The sequence below is a fragment of the Ovis aries genome, chromosome 14 (genome assembly GCF_016772045.2).
Source record: "Ovis aries strain OAR_USU_Benz2616 breed Rambouillet chromosome 14, ARS-UI_Ramb_v3.0, whole genome shotgun sequence".
NCBI classification, from domain to species: domain Eukaryota; kingdom Metazoa; phylum Chordata; class Mammalia; order Artiodactyla; family Bovidae; genus Ovis; species Ovis aries.
The window spans coordinates 33,980,350-34,000,577 of NC_056067.1; the positions used below are offsets into that span (position 1 = coordinate 33,980,350).

The window sequence follows — 20,228 nt, forward strand, 5'->3', positions numbered from 1 at the left end:
CCAAAATTACTTGAAATACAGAAACTAGGAAAATCCCACCTCACAGAAGAAAAACAACTGACAGATGCCAATGGTCAGATGACAGAGTTGTTGGAATTATCAGATTATAAAGCAGCTATAATAAGAATAATCCAAGAGAAAAGGATGGACACTCTTCAAAAGAATGGAAAGATAGAAAGTCTCAGCAAACAAACTGAGATATGAAGAACAAAGCGAAAATTTCAAAACTATAAAATCACAATATCCAAAATAAACTCAATGTAGAGGCAAAAAAACCAGAGGTGATAAAGGAAAATAATCAGTGAACCTGAAGATAAATCTATATAAATCACCAGATCTAAACAACAAAGAGAGAAGAAAATGAACAAAGCTCAACAGAGCCTTGAGATAATACCAAAATATCTACTACTGGTGTCACTGAAGTCCCCAAAGTAGAAGAGAATGTGGAACGGAAAAAAAGTATTTGAGGAAATAATGGCAGACAACTTCCCATATTTGGCAAAAAAAAGCACACATAAATTTAAAGATTCAAGAAGTTCAGCAAACTCTAAATAGGAAAAAAAAAAGCAAAACCTCAAAGAAATGTATGCCCAGATGCATCATAATTAAACTGTCTAAAACTGAGAAAGAAAAAGTCCTAAAAATAGCCAGAGAAAAATGGTGTACTATACACAGCAAAACAATGACTCAAATGATGGAGATTGATCATCAGAAACCACAGAGGCCAGAAATAAGTGGAATAACATTTTTAAAGTGCTAAGAAACAAACTGACAACCCAGAATTCTACAGCCAGCAAAACTGTCCTGCAGGAATAATGGTGAGGAGACTTCCTTGATGGTCCAGTGGTTAAGACTGTGCACTTCCAATGCAGGGGCCATGGGTTGGACCCCTGGCTGGGTAGCTAAGATCCCACATGCCTTGTGGCCAAAAAAAATTTTTTTAATTAAAAAAAATTTTAATAATAAAGGTGAAATAAAGACAGTCTTAGACAAAATTGAAAGAATTCATAGCCAGCAGAGAGGCTCTGAATGAAATGACAAAATTTCATATATTCAGACAGAATGAAAATGATACCAGAAAGAAACCTGGGACATCTGAAAGGAACAACAGAAATGGTAAAAATCTGGGTAAATAAATAGACACTATTTCTCCTTTTGAGTTTTTTAAAATATATATGATGGTTGAGGGCATCAAATAGATAAACAACAAGGATTTACTGTATAGTATGGGGAACTATATTCATTACAAGATATTCAATATCTTGTAATAAACTGTAATGGAAAATAATCTGAAAAAGAATATATGTATTAATATAAGTGAATCACTTTGTTGTACACCCAAAACTAATATTGTAAATCAACTTCAAATGGATAAAAATAAATAAAATATGTAGAGAGAAAATGTTTTTCATATTTTGCACAGTTTATCACAATTTCAAAAATATAAACATATTGAACAATATCATCTACCACCTGAATCTCATGTTTATAAAACACTTCACCTATCTAGAGAAGAGTACACAATCTTCATAAATACATATGGAACATCACCGAAATAGACAGTTTCTTTTATTAGGAAACATACTTGAATAAATTTTAAAGACTCAAAATCACATAAAGTATGTTATCTGACCATAATGAAACTAAACTAGAATAATAGAAAATTGGAAAAATCACCAATCACGTGGCAATTAAACAACATATTCTTAAATAATTGATGTATGAAACAGGAAGTTTCAAGAGAAATTAGAAAATATTTTGAACTGAATGAAACTGAAAACATTATACAACTTATGAAAAGCATGTGATATAGTTAAATTAGTGCTGAGGGAAATTTATCACACTGAATGCTCACATTAGAAAAGAGCAAAGATCTCAAATCAACAATCTAACTTTCTACCTTAAGTAACTAGAAAGTAATCTTAAAATAAGTAGGAGAAAGGAAATAATAAAGAGCTAAAATCAATAAAGTGGAACAAAAGAGAAAAATGTCAGTGCAACAAAAAACGTTCATTGAAAAAAAAAGTTTACTGGTTATCAGAAGTTAAGAAAACACATACCAACAAATCCCCAAACATTAAAAGGATAATACAGAAATACTACCAACAACTCTACACACATAAATTAATAAGGACTGGGACCAATTTCTTGAAAGCCATGAACCACTAAAACCCACCCAAGAAGTAAAAGATGACTATACTCCTCATGAACACAGACACAAAAATCTTCAGCAAAATACGAGGAAATCAAATCCAACAATATTAGGTAAAAAGAGTAGTACCCCCAATCATTGTGATTTATTCCAGGAACTTAAAAAATTGGTTCAGTTTTCCAAATCAACAGAGGTAATCCAGCATAGAACACTTGATTATTTCAATGGATGGAGCCAAAAAACCCCCAAAAACTCACATTTGACAAAATTCAACATTCATTCACAATAAATGTTGCCAGCAAACTAGGAAGATAAGCGAACTTCCTCAACCCAAGAGGCATCTACCAAAAATCTACAGCTAACATCATACTTTGTCAAGAAAATGAATGTTTTTCCCTTAAGATGGGGAGCAAGGCAATGCAGTCTGTTCTCACCACTGCTATTCGACATCCTACTGGAAGTGCTAGCCAGTGCAAGGAAAACACGTAGAAGGCATACAGGCTGGAAAGAAAGAACAACTGCCCCTATTCACTGACGGCACGATTGTCTACACAGACAATTCCATGGGGATCTATGTTAAAAAACTCCAGGGACTAATGTGTGAGTTAGCAAGGTTACAAGATATCAGGTTTACACACATAAATCTATTGTATTTCTATATCCTAGCAGTAAATCATCAAAAACTGAAATCTTACAAATATATATTAACTACAATAGATCTGAAAAGAATAAAACACTTTCATATAAATCTAACAAAACATGTACAGGATCTGCACAATGAAAACTATGAAACATTGAAAGAAGAAATTAAAACAACCTAAATAGGTAGATAGACATACAATGTTCCTGAATTGGAAAGCTCAATATCCACAAACTGATCTATAGGTTTAACACAATCCCAAAATCCTAGCAAGATTTGTTTGTAGATAGAAACAAGATGATTATAAAATTTATATGGAAAATCAAAGGAATGGCCAAAATAATTTTGAAAAAGAACTCAGTTGAAGGATTCACACTACCTGATTTAAGAATTACTATAAAGCTACAGTAATCAAGACAGTATAATAGTAATAAAGGGATGGACACATAGATCAATGGAACAGAGAGTCCAGAAACAGACATACACAGTGTGGCCAGTCGATTTTTGACAAAGGCGGAAAGGCAACAATAAACAAAGGATCACTTTTTCGACAGTGTTGGAACTAGACATCAGCAAGTATATGAACCTCAAGCTAAATTCTTCACCTTGTATAAAAACTTACCAAATCTAGATCTACATAAATGTAAAACATGAAACTATAATTCTTAGAAGAAAACATGGGAAAACTTTTTGTGACCTGAGATTAGTTCTTAGATATGACATAAACAGCAGAATCCATGAGAAAAAAAAAATCTGATAAACTGATTTTCATCAAAACTAAAAACTCATTCTGCAAGACAGGGTTAAGAGAATGCAAAGAAAAGATACAGAATGAGTTTAAAATATTTTCAAGTCATGTATTTGACAAAGTTCTTATATCCAAAGTATATAAAGAATTCTTTTTTAAACATTTCATTAAATTAATTAATTTACTGGGTCTTCATGCTGTGCGTGGGCTTTCTCTACTTGTAGCAAGCAGGGGCTACTCTTCATTGCCGAGTGCACAAGCTCCGTAGTTGCAGTCCACAAGCTTAGTTGTTCCCCAGCATGTGGAATCTTCCCGGACCAGGGGTCGAATCCACGTCTCCTGCATTGACAGGTGGCTTTTCCAACCACTGGACCACCAGGGAAGCCCTACAAAGAATTCTTAAAATTGCTGGGATTTTCCTGGTGGTCCAGTGGTTAAAAATCCACCTTGCAATGCAGGGGACACAGATTCAATCCCTGATGGGGGAACTAAGATCCCACATGCCATGGGACAACTAAGCCCGAGCACTGTAACTGGATAAAGCCCAGGCACTGCAGTGACAAGCCCATGTGCCACAAGGAAGACCCAGCGCAGCCAAAATAAAAAAATTTTAAAGCAAATTAATAAAAACAGTCAAAAGACTCAAATTCTTCTCCAAAGGGAATATACAGATAGCAAATATTGCAAGATGCTTAAATCATTCGCTATTTCAGTTCAGTTCAGTTCAGTCGCTCAGTCGTGTCCAACTCTTTGCGACCCCATGAATCGCAGCACGCCAAGCCTCCCTGTCCATCACCAACTCCCGGAGTTCACTCAAACTGATGTCCATCGAGTCAGTGATGCCATCCAGCCATTTCATCCTCTGTTGTCCCCTTCCTTCTCCTGCCCTCAATCCCTCCCAGCATCAGAGTCTTTGCCAATGAGTCAACTCTTCACATGAAGTGGCCTAAGTATTGGAGTTCCAGCTTTAGCATCAGTCCTTCCAAAGAACACCCAGGACTGATCTCCTTTAGAATGGACTGGTTGGATCTCCTTGCAGTCCAAGGGACTCTCAAGACTCTTCTCCAACACCACAGTTCAAAAGCATCAATTCTTTGGCACTCAGCTTTCTTCACAGTCCAACTCTCACATCCATACATGACCACTGGAAAAACCATAGCCTTGGCTAGATGGACCTTTGTTGGCAAAGTAATGTCTCTGCTTTTGAATATGCTATCTAGGTTGGTCATAACTTTCCTTTCAAGGAGTAAGCATCTTTTAATTTCATGGCTGCAGTCACCATCTGCAGTGATTTTGGAGCCCCAAAAAATAAAGTCTGACACCGTTTCCACTGTTTCCCCATCTATTTCCCATGAAGTGATGGGACCAGATGCCATGATCTTAGTTTTTTAGCTGTTAAGGGAAATACAATACATGATCTTAGTTTTTTAGCTATTTAGGGAAATGCAAATTAAAACTGCTGTGAGATACTACCTATTACATTGAAAAAAGATGGTAACACCAACCGTTAGCTAGGATGCAAGACAACTGGAACTCTCAGATACTGATGATAAAAATGCAGCATGGCACAGACACTCTGGAAAACTATTCAGCAGTTTCTTATACATGTAAGGCTTCCCTTGGGGCTCAGATGGTAAAGATTCTGTCTGCAGTGTAGGAGACCTGGGTTCAATCCTTGGGTTAGGAAGATTCCCCTGGAGAAAGGAACGGCTAGCCACTCCAGTATTTCTTGCCTGAAGAATTCCAGGGACAAGAGGAGCCTGGTGGGCTACAGTCTATGGGGTCACAGAGTCAGACACAACTGAGCGACTAACACTTTTACTACACGTGTAAACATACACATACCACATGATCCTGCGATTTCACTTCTAGGTATTAACCCCAGTGACATAAAACCTATGTTCACACAAAAACTGTATATGAATATTTATAGCAGCTCTATTCATAATCACCAAAAACTGGAACTCAAATGTCCTCCAACGGTAAATGATTATAAACAAACTATAGTACATACCTAGTGTGAAACTACTTAGCAATAAAAAGGAATAAGCTACTGATAAAACACAACATAGATGAATCGCAAATGCAGCACACTGAAACACAGAATCGAAAGGCTGTATGCTCTGTGATGCTCTGGAAAAGACACAGCTATAATGATGGGGAAGAGAGGAGTGGTTGTCAAGTGGGAGGGTGGACCACAAAGAAAAAGAATGAGGAAGCTTGTGGGTTGATGGAACTGTTCTGAATCTTGATTGTGGTAGTGGTTACATGAATGTATATATATCTTTGTTATAACTCACAGACCTGAACATCAAAAATAAGGCAATTTTATTGTGTTTGAATTTTAAAAAAGGAACATGTGGAGACCACAACATCCTTAGCATGTTTCCAAACCTCTAGAGCTCAAACTTCCATCAGTTTTCTTACACTCTCAGCAAGAAAATAGTGTGAATTCCCTTATTAAATTTTTTTCTTGTTGGTTTATTTCTCAAAACCATGACGTGACAAATTTCAAATTAGCTTTTAAATGCTGTTTTTCCAGAATTCAAGACACAGAATAAAAGCCTTCAATTCTGCCACTCAGTCATGAAACAAAAATAATCTAAAGAAACAGATCCATTTCCAAAATGGTAACCAAAACAAAGCAAGACTGAGTCGACTGGATGGGGCTGACCAGCTAAAGTCTAAAGTATAATGAAGCATAACGTTCAGACATTAGTAAGATCTGCGCACTTCTGGGGCTTCCCCTGTGGTTCAGTGGTAAAGAATGCGCCTGCCAGTGCAGGAGACACAGGTTTGATTCCTGGTCTGGGAAGACCCCACATGCCATGGCGCAACTAAGCCTGTCTGCCACAATTACTGAGCTGTTACTCTAGAGTCTGGGAGCTACAACTACGGAGCCCATGTGCCACAATTATGGAGCCCACACACTCCAGAGTCTCTGCTCCGCAACAAGAAGCCACCGCCCTGAGAAGCCCAAGCACCGTAGCAAAGAGGAGGCCCTGCTCGTGCAACCAGAGAAGAGCCTGCACAGCAAGGAAGACCCAGCACAGTCAAGAATAATCTAAAAAACAAAAAGATTTGTGCGGTTTTCTGAATATATACAATTCCATAAAAAGTCCTTAAAAGCAATAACATAAATCTATAGTTGTAGCTCAAAAAAAAAGAAAGAAAGAAAGAAAGAAAACACCACTCTCTGCCATACCTGAAAGCAAGTTACTGGATGATATCCCATTTTTACAAATATGCACACAAAGGAATAACAATAGGTACCCGATCATGGAAGTGGGCTTCCCAGGTGGCTCAGTGGTAAAGAATCTGCCTTCCAATGCAGGAGAAATGGGTTCAATCCCTGGGTTGGAAAGATCCCCTGGAGAAGTAAATGACAACCCACTCCAGTACTTTTCCCTGAAAAATCTCATGGACAGAGGAGCCTGGCGGGCCACAGTCAATACTGTTGCAGAGTTGGACACAACTGAGCAACTAAACAACAATGGAAGTTCTCTCCAGCTAATGAGAATACTACTGATTTTTACTCTTTTCTTCATTGTTCTATAGTGGTTTTTTTTTTTTTCCAAATAACCACAGACACATATACTTTTATAATCAGAAAAAATGTGGGCGCTTTTTTTTCCCCCATTTTGGAAAACAGCATTCAAGTTGAAAATGTGATATTTATACTACGGTTCCATCTATGTATGACTTAGGCTGTGGACTCCTTGACATAATGGAGCCTTGTAAGCCTCATACAATACCAGATTCCCAAAAGCCACTTAACCAGATGCATGCAGGGAGAACAGAAATATGGAAAGTTTGTCATAAGAAGTGGTAACTTCTCTAGCGCCTCTGAATAAACAGAGGGGAAGAAATCAGGCAAGTGGCAAAAGTATTCAGATGGGGGAAGGCCCGAAAGTGATAGCAAAGAGGCAGAATAGATCCTGACATGGAAGAAAGGCAGGGGAGCAGACCAAGGTAGGGGACCAGGAAATCTAGAACAGGTGAGAAGGAAGAGACCACTGTGCCCACTAAAGATCAAAGAGCTAACTAGTCCACCCTTCTTTCCTCCCCTGCCTCCCCACCCTTAAGAGAAGGGACCTCAGGCTGTTCCTTGCACAGGGGTGTCATGCTCAGGACCCCAGTGCACAAGAGGCACGGGCCCTTGACCCTAGGACAGCCAACCCACAGGCCGGCAAGGCTGTCTCATCTGGCCTGGCTGGGAAGGCTCCACACAAACAGAGGCAGCGGTAAGCAGGCCAGTCCGACGCTTTCTGGAATTCAACTGCAGTGAGCAAGTGAGCATCGGAAAGGGCAGACAGACCCGGGAGGGGCATTTTAAATAATCTATCAGAATCTGTTTATAACATGTACATCAGAAACCATAACACCCGCAACTTTACCTAACTGTTCTTTTACAATTCCGCTGAATTGCTTTTTGTGTTATGCCATCATTTACAGAAAATACCCAGGGCACGCACTGCAGAGCCTGAAGGCTGTCCTGCACGTTGGTGCCACTACTCAACAGTGAGACATGTTTGTTCCATTAGGCGATTCCTAATGGCAGGAGATGGTGTTCCCCGCAGCTAACAAGTCAGGCAGCCATGTTTTTAACCTGCTCCTCCTTGCAGTCTTTCCCTCAGCCAGTTTTCTCTTCTCGGAAGCAAGCAAGCGGAGGGTTCACGTTTTATTAAGAAAACTCCCTGTGCATAGTTTTCAGCCTCCACTTGGATCCCTGAACAGACTCACTGCTAGGATTCTTTCAGGTTGACAGCATCTAGCCCTTGGTGACCTGAGACAGACTCCCGACCACAGGCTGCACTCCACAGTGGGGCAGGACCCTGGAGCCCCACCAGCCAGTTCGTGCCCCCAACTTCTCAGACCGAGGCAGTCAGTGCTCAGAAGCCCCTGCTGCCAGACCAGCCCAGCGGACAGATGCCCACCCCTAAGCAAGCCCAGCTGTCAGAGCAGGAGGCGCTTGGCTGGCCTCAGGCTAGAATGGGGCCAGCTCGGAGCTGGGCAGAGCCCAGTCTGTTTCAGATGTGATGAGGTCACGGGCCAGGACATGGGCCCTGTGGACATGGGAAGAGGACATGGGTCCTTTGTGGCCCAGAAGCCACAGGCTGCCCTCAACCCGGCAGCTAGAAAGAGAAACAGTCCTGCTGAATGAGGCAGTGACTCGAGTAAAACCCCCAAGATTCATGAGGGCCCACGGCTTGGCCCTGCCAGGGCTCCCTCCAAGGTTTATCTGGTCTTGCAGTCCACCCAAAGGAACATGTGTGTCCACCCAAAGGAGCCCGTGTGTCCCTCTGTTCCAGGCAACTCAGAGCGGACCCACACTGCACGGATGGGCTCAGCCACGCAGGCAGCCCACCCGGTCAGTCCTGGAGGCCCCTCAGTGCCCACACCCAGAGCTCCTGGGGCAGAAGGCGTGTCAGGGGATTGGTACAGCCTTGATGACCCATCAATTGTTGGACAGATGTTCCAACAATAATTTAGGTTCAGAGCGGGATTGCAAGTTTAATTACAACAACATGGGAGCTCTCGTTGAAATGAGTCAGAAGGTTACCTTTTTATCTGTATTCCCCGATTCAGCACTGAATACATCATCATCTACATACCTCACAGAGGACCACACAAAAGGCCAGAAGGCCCTGCATATGCTTCCTAATCTAAATAAATTTATTTACTGAATCTGGAAAATTAAACTTCAAGTTCACACTTTGGTTTTATCCAGTCAGTCTTATTTAAAAATGCACTTGCACGACTTCCCTGGTGGTCCAGTTAAGAATCCACCTGCCAGTGCAGGGGACAAGGTCCGGGGAGACTCCACATGCCGCGGGGTACCTAAGCCCATGCACCACAACTACTGAAACCCGTGTACCTTAAAGCCTGCGCTCCACAACAAGAGAACCACAGTGAGGAGCCCAGGCACTGCAACTAGAGAGAGTGGCCCCTGCACAGCAACACAGACCAGCGCGGCCAAAAACAAAAATAAATTTAAAAAATTTTAAATAAAAATGCACTCTCATATCTAACTTAATATCACAGCTAAGCCATACCTCTAAATAAGTTTCCCAGTTAAATAATCAAGACATAAGCTGCTTCACATAGCGCCTCTGTGCCAGTCAAAGATATTCCAGTCTGGGTGGCAACTTGGCTTGGCAAGAGGATAGCAAATTAAAAACGGCACCTGCTCTGGGCTGATGAATTGGGATGCTGCCCAGGACCAGGGCATGTGCCTTGGCAACAGAGCATGCAGGCTGGATCTCAGCCTCCTTCACCCTCTTGGCTAGACCCACTGTGCAGTACACAACCTGCCCAACTGTACAAAGTAGCCACAGACAATACAGATTCAGAGCAGGATCACAGGGACTTTCTTTGTTCCTCTATGACACTAATAATAATACTGAACCAGCACCCCACTCCAGTACTCTTGCCTGGAAAATCCCATGGAAGGAGGAGCCTGGTAGGCTACAGTCCATGGGGTCGCAAAGAGTCGGACACGACTGAGCAACTTCACTTCACTAATCTTGCTAAATCCTGTATTTGCAGGTCTTGATGATCTGTTTGTTAAGTATTAAGAAGCATACTAATAGGTAGAATTTTAAAATATTGTTTTGTTTTCATTTATATGGATCTGGTCTGAGACTCAACGATAGAGGTCACTGTCCATTAAAAAAAAAATAGACAAAACAAAGGGGCTTTCCTGGTGGCTCAATGGTAAAGAAACTGCCTGTCAATGCAGGAGACACAGGTTCGAGTCCTGATCTGGGAAGATCCCCCACTCTTCAGAGCCCGTGCATGCAACTGAGCCCATGTGCCAGAACTACTGAGGCTGTGCTCTAGAGCCTGGGAGCTGAAACTGCTGAAGCCCACGTGCCCTAGAGCCAGAGCTCTGCAACAAGAGAAGCCACCGCGATGACGAGCTCGTGCACCAGGATGCCCCCATTCATTGCTAGAAAAATGCCCAAGCAGCAACAAAAACTCAGCATAGCCAAAAACAAATAAATAAATTAAATGATTAAATAAAAATAAGAATGGCAGATCTCCTACAGAACTCCATGAAGCTAAACACAGAGGAGAGACCTCATAAACTACTGTCCCCGATGAGTTCCCCCAGGTTTCCCTCAACCTAGTAATTTATCATTCTCTGTGGGCTTCCCTTATCTAATAAGCTTGGCAGTCCCAGGTCCAAAAAATCCCAAACTAAGAGCTAAAATTTTTCCAAAGCATATAGTGAAGGTGAGACACATGCAGCATTTCCCCAGCTACCTCACCAAAACCACCTCTGAGCACCCATAGCACCAGTAACACCCTCATCACCAGCTCCACACCATCGCACATTTTGGGACCATGCACAGAGCCGTGTGGATGAGCCCACCTGTGACAAGTGGGGGTCTGTCTCCCTAGTTTCAGCTCTAAAACCAAACTCTAACGGAACATCCATCAATTTTTCAGCAGAAAAAATTATCTGGATCTCAACTTTTTAAATAACTGCATTTATCATTTTTGGCTGTGGAATAACTATTTATTACTTTTGGCTGTGGTGGGTCTCCATCGCTGCTTGGGGTTTTCTCTAGTCTCGGAGAGCGGGCTCTACTCTATGCCTTGGTGCACAGGTTTCTCATTGTGGTGGCTTCTCTTGTTTCAGAGCACAGACTCCAGGGCACTTGGGCTCAGTAGTTGTGGCTCACGGGCTCAGATCCTCCACAGCATATGGGATCTTCTTGGACCAGGGGTTGAATCCATGTCTCCTGCATTGGCAGGAGAAGTCCTTACCACTGAGCCACCAGAGAAGCCCCCTGATCTCAATTTTTAAAACATTATTTTTTGACCTCTCTGTGCAGCTTACAGGATCTTAATTCCCTGACCAGGGATCAAACCCAGGTCCCTGGAATGAAAGCACCAAGTCTTAACCACTGGACAGCCAGCAAATTCCCCTTGATGTCAATTTATTAACAAATTAAGGAACTAAAAGGCAAATTCTATCTACCAACACCAGGGCTTTACTACAATCCAAGCTTGGGGGTTCCCAAGTCCACTGCCTACCCTAGTACATTCACTTGAGCCATGTGCCTGGGCTGGGTAAATGCCTGCACTTTAAACTGAATATCACAGGCAAAGACTTGATTTGTCATATACAGCTGTTCCTAAAACTAATATCCTAGAATGTGCCTGAGGCTATTAACCATTCATCTGTCTTCCCCATAATCCCATAAAGGATAAGAAAGATGATTAGAATTCAGAGCTATCCCACATCTGGCTTCACAGAAAGGAATCAAACTGTCACCAAGAGCAGCAGCTAGTTACAGGGGCAAGCACACCCGTCTGAGACCCAGGTTCCAGCACCATCAACAAACTGGGTAGCCATAGGTTAAGTTACAGCTTCTCTAGGGTCAGATTCCTCACCTAGGAAACAAAGGAGGGGCACATGTGGATGGCTTCTAGATTCCTTCTGGTCTAAAATTATAAGTTGGAGTAGGAAACAGCAACCCACTCCAGTATTCTCAGCTGGAGAATCCCATGAACAGAGGAACCTGGCAGGCTACAGTCCACAGGGTCGCAAAGAATCAGACACACCTGAGCACGCATACAAAATTATATTCTAAGTTGAAGTTTAAAGATGTTTTGAGCCATCTGAAACCTCTATTACTGATTTACACCATGCTCTCACCTTGCTATGGACTGAACTGTATCCCCCTAGCCCCTAAATTCACACTTCTCACAGCCAGGCTCTATGCTTGGCACTTTCAGTTCAACTTCACATCAACTCTACAGTGGCAGGTACTCTTAGCTGCGCGTGTGTGCTAAGCCACTTCAGTAGTGTCTGACTCTTTGCGATCCCATGGACTGTAGCTTGCCAGGCTCCTCTGTCCATGGGATTCTCTAGGCAATAATACTGGAGTGAGTTCCCGTGCCCTCCTCCAGGGGATCTTCCTGACCAAGGGATCGAACCTGCATCTCTTATGTCTCCTGCATTGACGGGCAGGTCCTCTATCACTAGTGTCATCTGGGAAATCCCGGAAGGGCCAGGATGAGGCCTAAAATGTATAGTTCTACGGATGGGTGATCAAGATCTATTTTTGTGAAGAACAGTAACCAGGGAGAAATAAGAAAAACAAAAGAGAACTCTACAGTAAGGTGCAGGAGGCCATAAAGAATGTTCCTCCAGCCACCTGACAATGTGGAAATCAACCGTCAGGATGAAGGAACACAGGAAAGAGAGCAAGGAATGAGTAAAATCAGGAGGTTCTAAGATATACAGGCTGGATTAAAAAGCCTGCCCAGGGCCGCCCAAGATGAACCGATTCTTCGGGAAAGTGAAACCCAAGGCTCCGCCGCCCAGCTTGACTGACTGCACTGGTATGGTGGACAGCAGAGCAGAATCCATTGACAAGAAGATTTCTCGGCTGGATGCTGAACTAGTGAAGTATAAGGATCAGATCAAGAAGATGAGGGAGGGACCTGCAAAGAATATGGTCAAGCAGAAAGCCTTGCGGGTTTTAAAGCAAAAGCGGATGTACGAGCAACAGCGGGACAATCTCGCCCAACAGTCACTTAATATGGAGCAAGCCAACTACACCATTCAGTCATTGAAGGACACCAAGACCACGGTTGATGCTATGAAATTGGGAGTAAAGGAAATGAAGAAAGCATACAAGCAAGTGAGAATTGACCAGATTGAGGATCTACAAGACCAGCTAGAGGATATGATGGAAGATGCAAATGAAATCCAAGAAGCACTGAGTCATAGTTACGGCACCCCAGAATTAGATGAAGATGACCTCGAAGCAGAGTTGGATGCACTGGGCGATGAGCTTCTGGCTGATGAAGACAGTTCTTATTTGGATGAAGCAGCAGCTGCGCCCGCAATTCCAGAAGGTGTTCCCACTGACACGAAGAACAAGGATGGAGTCCTGGTGGATGAATTTGGATTGCCACAGATCCCTGCTTCGTAGACTTTCATCATTCAAGTATATCGTGTAAAATAAATGCGTATTCTGGGACTGGGGAATATTTATCTTTCCAAGTTTGCCATAACAGATTTAGGTTTCTTTCCTTTCCTTGGAGGAAGAGTTAATTATTTTGCTTTTTTTTTTTTTTCCTATAAGAGACTCATTGCTTGGAGGAGGCTTTCTTGACACTAAATTTTTATTCCTTTTCTCTTATGAAAGACTAACTTAAAATTATCATTGGATATGTCCATCTTAATTCCTTAATAGTAATAATTTTGAAATAAAACCAAGGAAATGGAAATCTTTTAAGTTCTATGACAGCATATCTCCACAATCTCAAACTGACCTGATATATTGATGGCAAAGATAAGAATGGTGGGACTGTCCATATTATGGTTCAAAACCATTTTCTCTTGTGGTGTTATAGGTTGGTTATAGTGATGGCCTTTTTGGGTGAGTTTTGTTCTGTCTTGTGAGTATATCATTACTGTGTCCAGTATTGGAATGGAATTATCACTACTGTACCATGGGTGGATATTTTGATTCTGTGGTTCGTTCAGTATTACAGCTGACTGGTAATCAATAATGAATATTTCTTGATATTTAATGTATAGGACATTTATTTATACTCAATAAATATTTTTCAAAAGGAAAAAAATAAAAATAAAAAATAAAAAGCCTGCCCACCCAGACCCCTCCCCATTTATTTCCCTTCTCAGGATAAACTGTGGATGATTTTGAAAATAGACCAAAAAGACATATTCAATGGATGAATAGGCCTTATTAGGACATAACTTTGCAAGTTATCTTATCCTATGGTTTTTATACTTTTCACAGTCTTTTGAGTTATTTTGCAACTCTGAAGTTATACATAAGTGATAGCAGTGCAAATAATTCTTGCCTGAAGACAGGTACATGGATTGTTTGGCAGAGAGACAACACACTCCCCGCTTCAAAGTCAAAGTTGCATCTACTGAAATTCATTTCATGGTATATGTATGTGTGCCTACTCTGAATTTTCCTTTGAACAAGCTATGACATCTTACTGGCTCCTTCATTATTTACTCTTTCATATTTATATGTGAGTCATGATTTTATCTTTTAAAAATTATCCTCTAATACCCATAAACATGGTTTCCCAGGTGGCGCTAGTGGTAAAGAACTGGCCTGCCAATTCAGGAAATATAAAGAGACGCGGGTTCAATCCCTGGGTCAGGAAGATCCTGGAGGAGGGCATGGCAACCCACTCCAGTTTTCTTGCCTGAAGAATCCCATGGAGAGAGGAGCCTAGCAGGCTACAGTCCAGTGGGTGGCAGAATTGGACATAACTGAAGCGACTTAGCATGTATGCACCCATAAACAAACCAAGTCCAAAAAGGTGCCCAAGGGTGTATTAGCTGCTCTAAGAAGGGGAAAGAAAGGCTCCAGAAATCAATAATCCTTCCAACCCCACATACTCTGAAGGCCACTGGCACAAGCAAACAGGACAATCAAGCTTCAATCTTTATCCCTCTACCCTTCCTCTACCAGCGATTCTTAAACTTCACTGATAATCCAAGGAGTTAGAAGAGAAGGACTAAGGGGCCTCACTCTGTAATACCACCCACCCCTCCCAACTATGACAGATGTGATTCATGGATTGTGCAAGAACTGAGAGCCAGAAGGTCTCTTAAAGCTGCCTGGTCCACCAGGAGCAATACTGGCAGAAGAGGGAAAACAGAATGGGCTAAGTCCCTGTACAACAGGAAAGACGAGTGATGTTGGAACAAATCTCATAATCTGTCTAATGGTTGTATTACAGAATCACACACATGTCGGGGGTCCAGGTGTGGTCTCCAAAGGCAGACTAGTGAGCTCCCCACTCACTAGCTGCAGGGACTCTGAGTGAGTGATTGAACTCAGTAAGCCTCTGTTTCCTCAGCAGTAAAGCATCTGCCTCGTAGGACTGCTATGAGCATTAAATGAGCTAACACATGCAGAACACTAGCAGTCTGGAAGTGGTAGAAGTGCAATAACTGTTAGCTTCAATATTTCTTTGTTTGAGAAACAAACAATGAAAAGTAACAACAAGGGATATAATAAAACATGATTACCGCCTCTTCTCTCCCACTTGTCACATCCTTTCCGCCTCTGATCCTCACCTGAGTTGCTCAAAGTCTCTTAGCAGACCTTGGATCATCTCATCCTTCGCAAAGCCATTCCTCACACTCTCTAACCCAGCGAGGGCCAACAGAAACACACGAGCCACGTGAGTAACTTCAAGTCTTCCAACAGTCATACTTTAAAAAGTAAAAAGAAATAGATGGAGTGGACTTCCACAGTGGTACAGTGGATAGGAATCCACCTGCCAATGCAGGGGACATGGGTTCGATCCCTTGTCTGGGAAGATTTCACATGCTGCAGAGCAACCAAGCCCGAGTGCCACAGCCACTGAGCCTGCGCTCTACAGCCCACAAGCTGCAACTGCTGAGCCCTGCGCCTAGAGCCTGCACTCTGCAGCAAGAGAAGCCACAGCAGTGAGAAGCCAGCACGCTGCAACAGAGTAGCCCCTTATCCACAACTAGAGAAAGCCCTCGCACAGCAGTGAAGACCCACCACCACAAAAAAATAATTTTAAAAATAAGACTCCAAAATGGAGACCTTTCCTTGATTCATGGTTTCACATTTTAAAAAAAGAAACAGGTGGAGCAAATTTTAATGGTAAATTTAATTTATCCCAATGTAGCCAAAATATCACCATTTTGACACATAATTTTACATTCTGGTTTTTTCCTATTACATCTTTAAACTCTAGCATGCATTTTACACTTATGCACACCTCAAATTCAATATGTCAGCAAATCTGGAAGACTCAGCAGCGGCCACAGGACTGGAAAAGGTCAATCCTCATCCCAATTCCCAAGAAAGGTAGTACTAAAGAATGTGCTAGCCATCAGACAATTGCACTCGTCTCCTATGCTACTAACGTCGTGCTTAAAATCCTGCATGTCAGGCTTCAGCATTATGCAAACCAAGAACTTCCAGATGTCCAAGCTGGTTTTAGAAAAGGAAGAGAAACGAGAGATCAAATTGCCAACATTTGCTGGATCATAGAGAAACCAAGGGAATTTCAGAAAAATATCTACCTCTGTTTCATCAATTACACCAAAGCCTTTGACTGTGTTCAGTTCAGTTCAGGTGCTCAGTCGTGTCCAACTCTTTGCAACCCCATGCACTGCAGCATGCTAGACTTCCTTGTCCATCACCAACTCCCAGAGCTTGCTCAAACTCATGTCCATGGAGTCGGTGATGCCATCCAACCATCTCATTCTGTCATCCCCTTCTCCTGCCTTCAATCTTTCCCAGCACCAGGGTCTTTTCCAATGAGCCAGTTCTTCGCATCAGGTGGCCAAAGTATTGGCGCTTCAGCATCAGTCCTTTCAATGAATATTTGACTGTGTGGATCATAATGAACTGTGGAAAGCTCTTAAAGAGATGGGAATACCAGACCATCTTACCTGTCTCCCAAGAAACCTGTATACAGGTCAAGAAGCAACAGTTAGAACCCTGTATGGAACAACTGATTGGTTCAGGATTGAAAAAGGAATACGACAGGACCATGTGCTGCAACCCTGTTAGTTTAACCTATATGCTGAGCACATCATGAGAAATGCCAGGCTGGATGAGTTACAAGCTGGAATCAAGACAGGCAGGAGAAACAACAATCTCAGATATGCGGATGATACCACGTCGAAGAGGAACTAAAGAGCCTCATGATGAGGGTGAAGGAGTAGAGTGAAAGAACTGGCTTAAAACGAAATATTAAAAAACTAAGATCATGGCATCTGGCCCCAATGCTGCATGGCAAATAGAAGGGGAAAATGTGGAAGTAGTGACAGAATTCCTCTTCTTGGATTCCAAACCCACTGCAGACAGTGACTGCAGCCATGAAATCAGAAGACTATTGCTTCTTGGCAGGAAAGCTATGACAAACCTAGACAGTATGTTGAAAAGCAGAGACATTACTTTGCTGACAAAGGTCCATATAGTCAAGGCTATGGTTCTCCCAGGGGTCACGTATGGTTGTGAGAGTTGAACCGTAATTACAGAAGGCCAAGTGCTGAAGAACTGATGCCTTCAAACTGCAGTGCTGGAGAAGACTCCTGAGAGTCCCTCGGACAGCAAGGAGATCAAACCAGTCAAATCTTGAGGGAAATCAACCCTGAATACTTGTAGGAAGGCCTGATGCTGAAGCTGAAACTCCAGTATTTTGGTCATCTGATGCGAACAGACAACTCATTGGAAAAGTCCGTGATGCTGGGAAAGATTGAGGGCAGAAGGAGAAAAGGGCATCAGAGGAGACAGCTGGATGGCATCACCGATTCAATGGACATGAGCTTAGGCAAACTTTGGAAAACAATGAGGGACAGAGAGGCCGCCTGCTGCAGTCCATGGGGTCGCAAAGAGTAGACCCCACTGGGAGACTTGAGGGAGCAACAGCACCTCAAGTTCATACTGGCCACACTGCAAGTGCTCAACAGCCACCGCTCTGCCCGCTCATCTCTTTCAGAAGATTCAAGTTCATTAGCCTAACAAGCTGGGCCCCATTTCGGTGCCCCCCACCCTCCTCCATCCCTGCCCTTCCATACCTTTGCCCGGTGAACCATACCTGCACCTCCTTCTCACCCATTTCACGCTCACGCGTGACTCCCAGGAGCTGGTATACTCCTTCTCCACAGGACACACCATACCTGATTCCAGGCTCTAGCCATTCAACGTGCAAATATGTCCATTTCCCACAAGGGCTTCCTAGGAAGCCCACTGTCCTGGGCCACTAGTAGAGCACTTGGCTCCAGTGGTCAGGATGGATGGTGTACCTTTTCTGCCTCACATCAAACCCTCCAAGCCCCTCAGAGGCAGGGCTTTGTGTCCTATTGATGGAGGTACATTAGCACCTGGCCCAGCCTAGGTGTTCAACACATATATAAAGCACAGAGTTCTTTTTTCAAATGGAAAGAATATGTTAGAATTTTTACCAAAATCTAGTTACTGACCTTGATCTAACTCTAAAGTTATTTAGCCAACTCTTAATATGAAATTATACACATTGTGTAGGGCTTGGACCAAAAATGGTTGAAAGTAGACCAGCTATAAAGAAGCAACTACTGCTGGAAGAGCCATTGTTCCTGAGGTTTGTTTTTTTTCCACTGGCACAAAAAACTTTTAGCCTTAAACTGTTTTTCATAGCTGTGCTGGAATAAACGGGAAACCACAAAAATGAAGGCTTCCCCTGCACCAGTCATCAAATCGTAGTGGCAAGAAAGAAAGCATCCAAAATGATCCACGTTTGATTAAACCCAACATTTTAAGTGTTTATTAACCCACTGAATTCCCAAATTGAACCAACTGTTTGAAATGCTCAGAGACATCATTCTGGATGCCAGCATTTCCTACGGGCCTCTGCGGTCTTCAGTGAAGATCAAGGCCTCCCCTTCTCCGGCCTCACAGAACTGCTATTCTTCTGGTTTCACCAGAGAATGCCATAAAAACAAGCACAAGGACTCTCAGTTGTGACTTCTTCTTTGCACGTGTTAAGTGTCTGCTCTAAGGATTTTCAAAACACTGACTTGGCAGATCCTGAGTGACCCTCTCGCCCAGCAAGTCAATCAGAAAGCAGACAACTTTAATAATAATTACAGAACCCCTGGTTTTCATTTTATACTTTCCTAAGCAGAAAGTTTGGCAAAGCCTCTTATGGTTTCCTCTTCTTTTACAAAAATCTGTCTCCTAAGCAAAAGCTTCTGTTTCCTAGTAGCACTCTACACACTTTTAAAACTCACGGTTTAAAAAAGAAAAAAGAATTACAAAGGCATTTTGTTTCTATACTTTCTCCCCAATATTTTCCATTTACAACAGAGTCCAGTTTGTCTGCTTAGAAATACATGTTATTGTTCTCTGATAGATTCCATGTTTTCAAACAATTGGACCTTTTAGGAACTATGTTAAATACTATATAAACTGTGACTTTTTTTCTTTCTTCTATGAAACAAATATGTATATTCACCTGTTTATTCAGGGTCTCTCTATGGGCAGGCACTGTTTTAGACACTGGGGATATAGCAGGGAACTCAAAACACAAAGCTTCAGCTCTGGTGGAGTTGAAATTCCAGTTGGGTAGTAAATGCTGCAAAGCAAAGTAAAGCAGGGTGAAGGGGATAAAAAGCGGGACTGGGGGAACGTCCTGCTTTTGACAGGGTGGTCAGGGAAGGTCTCCTGGACAGAACAGGAGAACAGCAGTTCTGGAGAACAGAGCCAAGTGGGCATTTTGGGGAAGGGATGGATGGCGGAGAGGGGACGGGGGCAGGGGGGAGTCTATGGAAGACAACTTCAAATGCAAAGACCCTGAGACAGGAATATGTTAATCAAAGTTTCTGGTCAAGTGAAATAATCAGGACCTTAAAACCCTAGTCAAAAAAGAAATTGTTGGGGGAGAGGGAGGGAGGCTCATGAGGGAGGCTCATGAGGGAGAATATATATATATATACACACACATACATACTTATGGCTGATTCACACTGTTGAATAGCAAAATTATCCTCCAACTTAAAAAAAGAAATTAAAAAAAAAAGAAATTGATGCTGGGCTTTCTATGAGGTTTTCTGAAATACAATTGGTACACAGTCCCTCAGTCGGACTCTCAATCTCGCACTTCTATATTAACAACCTTAGAGCTCCCAGGGGACACCCCCACTCTGA

At 42.4% G+C, this 20,228-nt stretch overlaps 2 protein-coding genes across 3 annotated transcripts in view; one reads left to right on the forward strand and one right to left on the reverse strand.

The window, feature by feature from the left end:
- Window positions 1-20,228, reverse strand: part of CMTM4 (CKLF like MARVEL transmembrane domain containing 4) — a 77,740-nt gene that overhangs the window by 46,415 nt on the left and 11,097 nt on the right. The window lies entirely within an intron of this gene.
- LOC105606367 (charged multivesicular body protein 5-like) lies at window positions 12,826-13,802 on the forward strand. Its single transcript, XM_042231756.2, has one exon. It carries the CDS (start codon window positions 12,837-12,839, stop codon window positions 13,494-13,496), a length of 660 nt encoding a protein of 219 aa, XP_042087690.1. The 5' UTR covers window positions 12,826-12,836; the 3' UTR covers window positions 13,497-13,802.